The sequence below is a fragment of the Protobothrops mucrosquamatus genome, unplaced genomic scaffold (assembly GCF_001527695.2).
Source record: "Protobothrops mucrosquamatus isolate PMUCROS unplaced genomic scaffold, P.Mucros_1.0 scaffold966, whole genome shotgun sequence".
Taxonomy (NCBI): domain Eukaryota; kingdom Metazoa; phylum Chordata; class Lepidosauria; order Squamata; family Viperidae; genus Protobothrops; species Protobothrops mucrosquamatus.
In genome coordinates, this window is record NW_015387209.1 from 460,279 (window position 1) to 471,569 (window position 11,291).

Here is an 11,291-nt window from a genome sequence, read left to right on the forward strand (position 1 = left end):
CAGAAAGCCTTTTCGCTTGTATGATGTCATGTGCTCCCCTCAACTGTCCTGGAGGGCAAATATAAAAGGATACCACTGGCTAAAAGATTCTGTCCCTGTGATTCTGGAGAGGTGGAAACCTCTGGACATGTCCTTCTTCACTGTTCTTTTTATAAAGACATTCAAACAAAATATATTTTCCCGATAATTAATAGCTATCTCTGGCTATTCGGATACCATTTATCTTCAGCGGTTGCTTAAAGACGTAGTTATGGTGCAGGTAGCTAGATTCTGCACAGTAGCACTAAAGATTCATCGCAACTTGATGAATAATCTATTATAACCATTTTAAATAACTGATAATGCATCAAATCTTTTGATATCATCACCCCTTTGTATTTTAGTATCTAATAACTACTGGGTTTCCCCGAAAATAAGACCGGGTCTGATTATTATTATTTTTGCCTCCAAAAGAGGTACCAGGTCTTATTTTCAGGGGATATCTTTTATACTCACCTCCGGCACCCACAGCCCCACCCAGCCGGTCCACTTCTATAGCTGAAGGAGCAGCTTCATTCTGCAGGAAGGCCTATGCAGCCGACAACTGAGCAACGGATTCAGTCCATAGCTCAATTCTCGGCTGCAGAGGTCTTCCAGAACGGAGCTATGGATTGAATCCATAACTCGGTTATCGGCTGCAGTGGCCTTCCGGAAAAGCCTGTGACTGAGAAATGCAGGCCTGGTGTCGTGCCTCCGTCAGAGCCTGAATCTGCTGAGGAAAATGAGTGGGAACTGGACCCTATGGAGGTCGAGGGAGAGGTGTCAGTGGCTTCACAGTAATGTGGGGAAGAGCAGGCCAATGCAGGCCAGGGCCTTTCAGGATTGGAACAGGATGAACATGAGAGACAGAGCTCAGGCGATGAGCAAGGGCCACCCTCTCCTGATCTTAGAGCAAGGAGAGTGGAGAGGAGGGAACAACGCAGGCAGGCTCAACTACTCAGGAGGAGACTGCCTCGCCCCTCTCCACAAGGCACACCTGGAAACTGAGACTTAAGGAGATGCTGTGGGGAGCGGCATTTGTTGGGAACAGACGCTGAATGTTTGGAGTTTTGTGTGCCGGTGCTGATCTTGGAAACAACTCTCTGATCTCTTGTTCTGTGTTGTGATTTCTGCTTGGAAACCCTGAAGCTCTGACCATTGGACTAGCTGACAAACTTGATTTGGTGTTCAAAGACCTCGGACTGAATTTTGGCTTCTCTTCTGAAACTGCTCAGGCTAGCTTGTATTTCCACAGACTTGTTAGATTTGGGATGTATGTTTCATTCCTTGTTATCTACGTGGCCTTGAGTAAATTACTCTTCTAATCTAACTGGATGTGAAACTACTTGCAGCTAGAGGCTGCTGAAGGTGTGTGTGTCTTACTTTGTTCTGCGGCTTGCCAGAAACGTGGGAGCATTTGGGGAAAATTGGAGCAAATAAAGGGCGGTTTGAACTGCCAGTTGATTGTTTTGCCTCTATGCTGTGCCCTGGGTCATCACACCTGGCTGCAGAAGATGCGGCAGAAGAAGTGGGCCAGTGAGGAGAGGCCTGGCTGCAAGGTAAGTGGGTAGGGGGCACGTGGGGCAGATCCACACCCCTGCCCCGCCCTAGCTTGATTTTTAGGTATGTGCCTTGCCCCAAAACTAGGGCTTATTTTGGGGGTAGGGCTTACTTTTGGGGAAACAGGGTATAGGCTTTCATAATTTGATTAATATTACATTATAGCTTAGGCTGCCGTCTTGTTTATGTCCAACTGAGAGATAGGCTGCCAAATGATTTCAACATAGATTTTATTATTTTATTCTAAAACTTTTATATACTGTGAGTATTTTTAATTATATTGTCCTTGACTGTAATAAATATTTGATATTTGATTTGATTCACCTTTCTATAATGAAAAAAATGGTTAAGACTATGTTGCACAACTTTTATATGCCATAATTATGTGTAAAACAGTTTGGTTTATTGGTTAAGGCAGCAGGCTGGAAAGCGGGAGAACATAAGCTTAAGTGCTGCCTTAGCCATAAAAGCCAGCTGGGCGACTTTGGACATTTTCTTTCAGCCGAACTCACCTCACAGGGCAGTTATTGTTGTAGGGAAAATAGGAGGAAGGTGTGTTGGATACATTTGCTGCCTTGAGTTACAAATAATAAAGGTTGGATACAAACAAACAAGTAATATTTTCTGAAGCATCATAGCACAGTTTCCAAATCTACAACTAAATTTGTATTATGGGACAAATTTAATATGAAGATTTAGGTATTCTAATACTGAAAATAACTCACCTTAAGGGACTCCTTCTTTGTGAGTTTGGTAGTGGGAGAGGAAGCAGGGATGTCCTTTTCTGATCCATTATATATCTTAGATTCTGACTGAAAATACACAAGAAAACTATGAAAATGCTTTCTTTCACCATTAACATGAAATCTTCTGTAAATCTTCATATTTTTAAAATAAAAGAAGAGATAATGGTGATTTCAATATCTCAATTCCAAAACTGCCATGTTTCCACTTGATTAATTTTATATGAAAATGGGATACATTTCAAGTAAGAAATCCATCATTATTTATTTCAGAGAAGCTAATTAGAGTTATTAAAGAAAAACTAGTACTTCTGAACAGTGTTTAGCCGTCTATACCAATTGACTTCTACATTTGTCTTTAAATAATTATGTATAAACATACCAATAAACCTTGTCTGCTAAAACCTAAACACAAATGTAATTCAACTTGCTATTTAACAAAATTACCTGCGATATGCAGAATACTCAACTTACTGTGGGTTAACAGAGTACAAAATTTTAATTTTAAACCAATAACTTTTTGAAAAAAAATTAAACCCGATTGAATAAAATAATTAAAGGTAGCAATCTAAACCAGGTTTAAGATTAAACTACTACTGAAAGCTTCCATAAGTAGCTTCCTTCCTATTACCTTTAACTGAATAGAGGCAGATACTAGTAAAAATGAGGGGAATAGGTAGGAAGTCAAGACACGTAGGGGAAGGAAGGAAGGAAGGAAGGAAGGAAGGAAGGAAAGAGAGAGAGAGAGAGAGAGAGAGAGAGAGAGAGAGAGAAAGAAAGAAAGAAAGAAAGAAAGAAAGAAAGAAAGAAACAAACAAACAAACAAAGAAAGAAAGAAACAAACAAACAAAGAAAGAATAGGAGGAGGCCATTTATCCTCACTTCTGCCTCACTACAATTCTAGAAAAATGCATAAGAGTACATGCATTTTTCTAGTCATTGCTATAAGAACCAGAAATACATTGGTACCTTGGTATTCAATTGCTTCAAAACACATCGAATTTGGTACTCAATACATTTTGATGCGAAAATGTTGTCCCGATATTCATCTTTATTTAGTACTCAACATGCTGCAAAAGGAAATGGGGGACAGCCGCAGAGGGCGGACAGGAAGTCGGCCATGCTAGGAAGGTCACTAACATAGGAAAAGGGACAGATAGTTCTTCCCAGCCAAAACAAACCGTTTTCTGGTATGACACATGATTTGTTTGCTATTTATCCTTTTTAGTACTCATCGTGGCTCCTGGAACCAATTAAGCATGAGTACCCAGGTTCCACTGTAGTACCAAATCTCTCTCCCCCCCCACCCCCAGTTTATGGCAAGTACTCTCTATACATGAAAAGAATTGAAAAAGATCTAATATTATTCTCTGAACAGGAATATGCTATTTCTGAATTTAATAATTCTATTGTCTTTTAATTTTTTCTGATTAGATACAACATCCCTTCCACTCTTCTTCATCATATTTTCCCCCAACCGTTTCTTTCTCCCTTTATCCAGTACTGCTATTGCTTCCATTTGTTCCATAAACATCTTGTTTACTTCTTCTTTGCTCTTTCTACTGAGGGACCTATATAATAGCATGCATACTTGGTATGCCTTTGTATATGACCGGGAACAATTTATCTGTGTAAATGAAGACAGGGAATCCTTTATTTTACAAATGGAAAATCTTTTTAATCAGTAAACTACCATATGATTTCAGTATAAGGCAGTGTACAAATAATACAAAATAAGTATAAATATTAATTTATTTTGTATCCTGGATCTCCCTTTTTTGATCACTGAGTGAAGCTCAAGAGAGAGATATGTATAGACAAGTAAATGTGTCACATGCTGTAACTAAGTCCAATTTTTAATTCAGAAGGAATAAATACATCTAAATTGGTAGGGTAAAGATACATACAGTAATTGTACTTACCTTACTTTTTGACATTGATTGTGAAGAATCATCTTTATTCTGAGAAGCATCATCTTTCCCTCTATCAAAACCTTAAAAAGAAATATATGAGCTTACAATAATTTCTACAGAATAAAATTATAAATACCAAGTATACTTTCTTTAAAGGCAAAACCATTAAATTCTGACTAAACGTATTAGAAAAGACATTCAAATATTCCTAGAGTATCACAACAATTTTAAACCTCTAAAATATTGTTTAGCAATAAACATTATGTGAGTCAACATCTACCCCAAAGGTATTATTTTTATTTGTTAATATTGCACCTAGTAATGCAACCTACTTTTGTGACAGTATAAAAAATAGAAAACAAACCTTGAAAGACTGGTGAGAGTTCACTGCATCCTCCAAATGAAGCATTCCGAACAAGCTTTCGGCCATCAGTTTGTGGAGGAAGTAAAACCCCAGCGCCTAGAGAAAACCTACGCCTCATAGGACCTTCTTCCTTTATGAGCTAGATGCTCTATATAATTATTCTTGTCATTCAAAAGGCTGGTGGTAATGAGAACGTTGCAGAGAAAGCAGTTGCCATTGTTAGCAACCCGCAATAAGAGAGTCATGTATGCATTTGAAAAAGGAAGATATACTAAGTACGTTGGTAATAACGTTACCATTTCTCTATCAGTAATATTTCCTATTTTAGTATGTTCTAAGACAAGCTGTTACTCTACACTGTTTGGAAATTACAGAGAATTGGCATGATCAAATACATCAAAATAATTCTTCTATTCCTAGTCTTTAAAGCACACACAATAATCTATCATGGGTATATTTCCAACATTGTGAAAGAAAGCAGAAAATTACAGTTTCTAAATAAAATGAATTTCTCAATCAAAGAAAGTCTTAATAAAGCAAACCAAATAGCACCCGCCAGCAAAAATGTCTAAAAATTCTAGATCCACAAAAAGGCTTGATGGAAAAGGATCCATTGCTTCTTAAAACAATATTACACAAATATTAATAATGCACATTAAAATTTATGTTTTAGAAAACAAGTGCTTTATTATTAAAACAATTATCATTCAATAATAAAGTTCCTTTCTAAACTAATTTCAAATAAAAAGACATGGCTTTTACATGAAGATTTCAGATTGGAATAATTAGCCTGAAGAAAATACAGAATCTTTCAGCTTTAGGAGGGGTTTTTTCCCCATTAAAAAGTCTGATATATTTTCAACATGAAGGTAATCACTAAAAGTTAACTATATTATTTGTTCAATGAATACAAACCAACTATATTTTAACAGAAGAGTAACTACAGCACTATATAGGTATAATTTCTGATTGAAAGTTTAAATATCTGATAATTTAACTGATTTAGATGCTTTAATAGATTTAATAGATTTAGATCATCTAAATTACGTATTTAAGTGGCAAGAATGTACGGAGTAGTGAAGAGTAAAAAAAATGTAAGAATGTGGGCTGACTACAAACAACTGAAGATTTGCCCCCTTTTAATATGTGTTGGGTAGTCAATTTGGCCTGCCTTTCATGCAAACCATGACATTTTCAGTGGATCAGCTGAATATACATCATCTGTATATTACTAAAATTCTCATGTCTGTATGCAACCTTTAACTGGCAAAATATTTTGTGTATCATAGGGCGACAAATTTTGAATCGAGGTACCTCAAACATGCAAACTTACAGAATGTGTTCAAAATCTGGGACCCATGAGTCCCATGGAATTGAAACTTGGCAAACTTTATAAAACATTTTATGACATAAAAATAATCATAAAGCATTTTATGACATAATGCAAAATGTCATAAAACATTTCTTGTGGTCCCTTCTGATGTTATGCTATACAGTTCAACATGGACTATTTTCAAGGTGGATACATCCCTGAATGTCTCCCTAAACTTTTATGAACTTTTGCAGTGAAGGCAGTAAATTAGAAGTTCTGCCATTGTTGAAGACATTGAGGAATCTGGTAAGGAAATGTCTCTGAAAAAATGACGCAATAAGTTTTCTAGAATTTTTAAAAACTGTCTTCCACAACCACTGTTTTTTTCTGCCAGAGATTTTGGACAAAGGGCAAGTTCTTAATATTCTGAGAATACATGGTTTAAAAGAATGTGCGCGCGCACACACACACACACACATTATCTGTATGCTAAAAAAAAAGTCAGCAAAATATCTAAAAACTTGTCCAAGATAAAACTGAACTACCAGATTTTTTTCTATTCAGTTATTTTATAATTCAATTAAAACTCTTGCTTTTAGTTTTTTAACTACCATAATACATAGTGTTACTTCAGTTGTGAAGTTTAGAATATCACTGTTTCTCTTATATGTTGATATATTCCATTTATTAGAAGTGAACAATTGTTTTAAAACAAGGAACATAATTCACATTTCCTGGCATCATGAAAATGTAGCATAATTTCAAATTACAAAGGAAGGCCAAATTCAGCCTCTTCCTTTCCTTCCATAACTGCAATATAAAAAGCATACAGGACAGTACTAAGAATTCCCCATCAAAACTTGCTTTTATTCCTGTTTTACACTTCATTTCTTATATTATTTCTATAAACTAAACTGTGGACAGAGGTTAAAGCACTATAAACACTAAGTGGAGCTATGGTAAATCTCACTTCTTTTGCATGTAACTTTCATACCACCAATGTTCTCAGGGATGGTCTGTAATGGGGAAAAATACTATTTGAGAAAGTTCATAAATTTCAGCTTTGCCATTATTATGATGACATATATTATAACACAAAGAGAGAATCTGTTCTTTAGAATAGGAATCTAAGGGTTGTGCTAGATGTTACAATGGAAACAATGGTTTCCCTAGTAACACTGAAGCAGGGTGGGTGAATAACTTCAGAAAAGAATCTGTGAGTAGTATTGGAGCAGCAACACTCAATATAGTCTTTATTTATTTAAATTACAACTTTGCTTATCCTAGTCACTTTCATTAGTATTTCCCCAGGCAATCTGAGAAACTGAAAATTCATCTAAAAGAAAATGGAATCTATCAGAAAGTATGTAATGAATATAAGGAGAAATGGTGACAGTGCTGGTTCAAGTGCCTTGACAATGCCAGACATGTCAAACTCAAAGCCTGTGGGTCAGATCTGGCCCATGATGTGTTTAGATCTGGCCTGCAAGCAGACTAGTAGAAGGAGATGATTGAGTAGTTACCTCCTTGCTTCTTTGGGTGTCTTGTCACTGGCAGCAGTGCTAGCGGAGAACAGGCAGCAGGAGCCTCTCCAATGCATGGAGCTGTGCGGCAGTGGTAACTGCAGGGGCAGGTGGGCATGGCTAAAGCGCCCTCTGCCTGAGAGCAAGTGGCTGGCGAGGGAAGGAAAGAAAGGACGGAAGGTGCTCAAGCCATATGTTTCTTCAGTTCTCACCCCTCCCTGCCTTGCCACCTTTCCTTTCCTTCGTCTGTGCTGCACTTTCCCACAAGTAGCCGCTCGCCTCGCAGACTCTTCCCCAAAAGACATAAGGAAATGCAAGACAGGAGGCTCGCACACGATGGCCCAGGACAGAACTAGTTGAGAAACCTGAGCCATGTACTGCTGAAGTGCACATGCTTCCCTCGAAGCTGCTGCTGCCCCTCCAGGGGAGAGATCTGCAGTTCAGTCTCTTTACTGCTCAGACTCTTTGGTTTCAGGTTTCTGGGACCTTAGCGCAGCCCCCTTATACGCCAGACGATCTGGACTCATCCTACTGAGCTTCCAGAGGATACCTAGAGCACTCACAATTGCTCGCCTCATGCAGCACCTGGGACTTTGAGCTTTCTGTGCAGTCTCATACTCCATATATACAACATCTGCTGTGAAGATCTGTTGCCTATACTGATATTTAAACCCCAAAAAGTGGCCAAACAGAAAGGAGTTTGAAAACAGATGCTTTAAAAAGAGGTGAGAAGCAGAGTACCTGTTTGTTGACATTGAAGATAAGGCATGTACCTTGAGAAGCTAATGTGGCTGCACTTAAAGAATATAACATAAGACGGCACTATGAGACGAAACATCAGGACAAGTATAAAAACTTGGACATACAACAGAAGCTAAAGAAGGTGGAAGAGTTTAAAAAGAGTCTGATGTCACGGCAGCATATGTTCAGAAAAGCAAAATCATAAAGTGAAACTGCTATGAAAGCTAGTTTTATAGTGGCAGAAGAGATAGCTAAATCAGCACGGCCATTTACAGAGGGGGAGTTTTTGAAGCGCTCATGATTAAAGTGTGCAAAGTCTTGCATCCAGACCAAAAGCAAGCAGTTTTTTCATGTAAGCCTAAGCAGAAATACTGTTGCTGATTGGATATGTGAGTTTGTCACTGATTTAAAAGTACAGTTGACTGAAAAGGGAAAAGATTTCATTGCATATTCACTTGCTGTGGATGAAAATACTGACATCACTGGCACAGCACAGCTGACAATCTTCATCCGTGGAGTAGATTCAGGTTTATGCATTACAGAGGAATTTTTGGATATGAAATCAATGCATGGAACTACCACAGGGAAAGACATATTTGAAGCAGTATCTAAATGTGTAAATGATATGAAACTAGCCCTGGGACAAACTTACGGGGCTGACAACAGATGGAACACCTTCGATGTGTGGGGGAAAAAGTGGATTAGTGGGAAGGATGAGAGAGAAGATGAAGAGTAAGAATTGCACAGGTTTGCTGACAGCATATCACTGCATCATACAACAGGAAAAACTATGCGGCAAAGCCCTGAAGATGGAACATGTAATAAGCACTGTAAGACGGACAGTTAACTTTATAAGAGCCAAAGGTTTAAATCACCATCAATTTAAGTCTTTTTTGGAAGAAATACATTCTGAACTTGGATGCGATGGCTAAGTTGAGAAAAAGTGCTCAATAGAGTTTTTGAATTGCGTAAGGAAATCTGTCAGTTCATGGAAAGTAAAGGAAAAGGCTCCACGGTATTATGGGATGAAAAGTGGCTGTGTGAGTTAGCTTTTCTGTGAGATATAACTAAGCATCTCACTGTGCTAAACCTTCAGCTTCAGGGACTGGACCGTATGATCACGGACATGTATGATGCAGTGAAAGCCTTTCAGGTTAAGCTGCAATTGTGGGAGACTCAAATGCAGCAAGGAAACTTGAGTCACTTTCTGTTGTCAAACAATCATAAACCAAATCTCCACCACTGTTGTTCTCAGATGCTCATTTTGCTGATAAACTGAGCATACTTCATATGGAGTTTACACGTCACTTTGTTAACTTTAAAGCACAAAAATTCAATTTTAGACTGCTCAGTAATCCATTTACAGTTGACATGGACAAAGCACCTGCAAACATCCAGATGGAGCTGATAGAACTCTAATGTAACAGCACACCTAAGGCAAAGTATGATTCTGTTGAGCCCGTACAGTTCACCAGATTCATCCCTAAAACAATGCCCCAACTCCGCCTATAAGCTGCTCGAATGCTCTGCATGTCTGGTAGTACATAGCTGCATGAGCAACACTTCTGTAATGAAAGTGAACAAAAGCACACACAGAAATCTTCTCACTGATGCGTATCTCCACTCTATCCTGAGAATTTCCACAGAACAGGGGTGTCAAACTGCCAGCCTGCGGGCCAGATGCATCACAACGAAACTGCGCCCATCCCATTGCTGGCAATGGGGAAAACGTTCCAAGACGTCGTGCTATGTCATGTCTGGCTTAGAACCTTATCTCAAACATGAATGAATTTGTAGATGAGAAAAGATGCCAAGCATCTGGCTCAGACAAAATGGCATGAGAGAGAGAACTAAATAGCTTATGTGTTTTCTTTGTTTTAATTTTTTTGCAGATTTGAAATATTTGTTCATATTTGAAATGTTAATCCTGTTTGGCCCACTTCTTAGACATAATGCACTCCTGAACTAATATGATGCATAGTCTTACATGCAACTGGCTCTTTGAGAGCAACCATAATGCTGATGCAGCCCTCAATGGAATTGAGTTTGACAGCCCTGGACTATGCCTACCAAATGTCCCCCCCCCATTTCATTCTGGTTTTTCTGGTAAACATACTTAAACATACTTTGATAGCGTGATCAACAATTCAAAAGGACATGCTCAACAAATAACAAAATCAACTATCTACAAAAGGCACTGGGCTGAAGACACAGCACTAGAATAAATTACATTGAGTAATAAGTATAGAATTGTTACTTTTGTAAGCATTACTAGTATTTTATACAATCATCAAACCAAATCTTACTATGGTCATAGACTGCCATATCTGCAATCATGTAACACATGATATATCTACTGTATATAAAGTATAAATCTTCATTACTGTAATATTTCTTTAGCATGTTATGTAATAGGACTACATTGTATAATCCTCCTCACTTTACAGTCAGAAATTGTACAGCTTAGATGACTTCCAGTGAGGTGAGGAGAACCAACATCCATATTTTTTGTAAAGGCTTTATGGCCGCTTTTGGCAGTTGGCTGAGAGAAGGGAAGTTATCTGAATTGAGCAATTATTCTTTTGGAACATTTAATGGTATAATGGATTAGTTTTTTATATGTAAATAAGGAGTTATTCTTTCTGGTAATGCTTAGTAGTTATTATTATTATTTTTTTGCAATGTTCAATTGTTAAGAGAGAGATGAAGAGAATTTAGACTAAAAAGAAAGGGGGATTATATTCTTATGTTATGTATTCTTGTTAATTTTTACTGCATCTTTGTGGATTAATAAAGAAAACTGAAGACTTAGAGATGAGTTTATAGAAAATAGAGTGAGATATGGAATGTATTTGGTTGTATTTTAAAAGACAGTGACAAGTTGCTAGGGAAATGGTACACCCCACTTCTCAGGCAGCTTAGACAGACATAACAACTGATTTTTGCCTCAGGTTTTTAAAGAATGTAAAAATTGTTAAGATGAAATATTTACATTTGAAAATGTTAAAAATATAAGAATAAAGCTTTTTTACTAGAAAAGTTAAACTGTAATGAAGGAAGCAAGGTATAATAGGAATAAGCCACAAGTTAAGATGTCAAACATATTCATATGATGAA

General features: G+C 37.5%; 1 protein-coding gene across 1 annotated transcript in view; it reads right to left on the reverse strand.

The window, feature by feature from the left end:
* Nucleotides 1-11,291, reverse strand: part of OSBPL8 (oxysterol binding protein like 8) — a 98,910-nt gene that overhangs the window by 58,828 nt on the left and 28,791 nt on the right. Inside the window, exons 5-6 of the mRNA XM_015819682.1 lie at nucleotides 4,244-4,314; nucleotides 2,304-2,390 (exon numbers count right to left, since the gene is read on the reverse strand). Coding sequence (XP_015675168.1) covers nucleotides 2,304-2,390; nucleotides 4,244-4,314 — 158 coding nt within the window. The remainder of the gene's footprint in view (nucleotides 1-2,303; nucleotides 2,391-4,243; nucleotides 4,315-11,291) is intronic.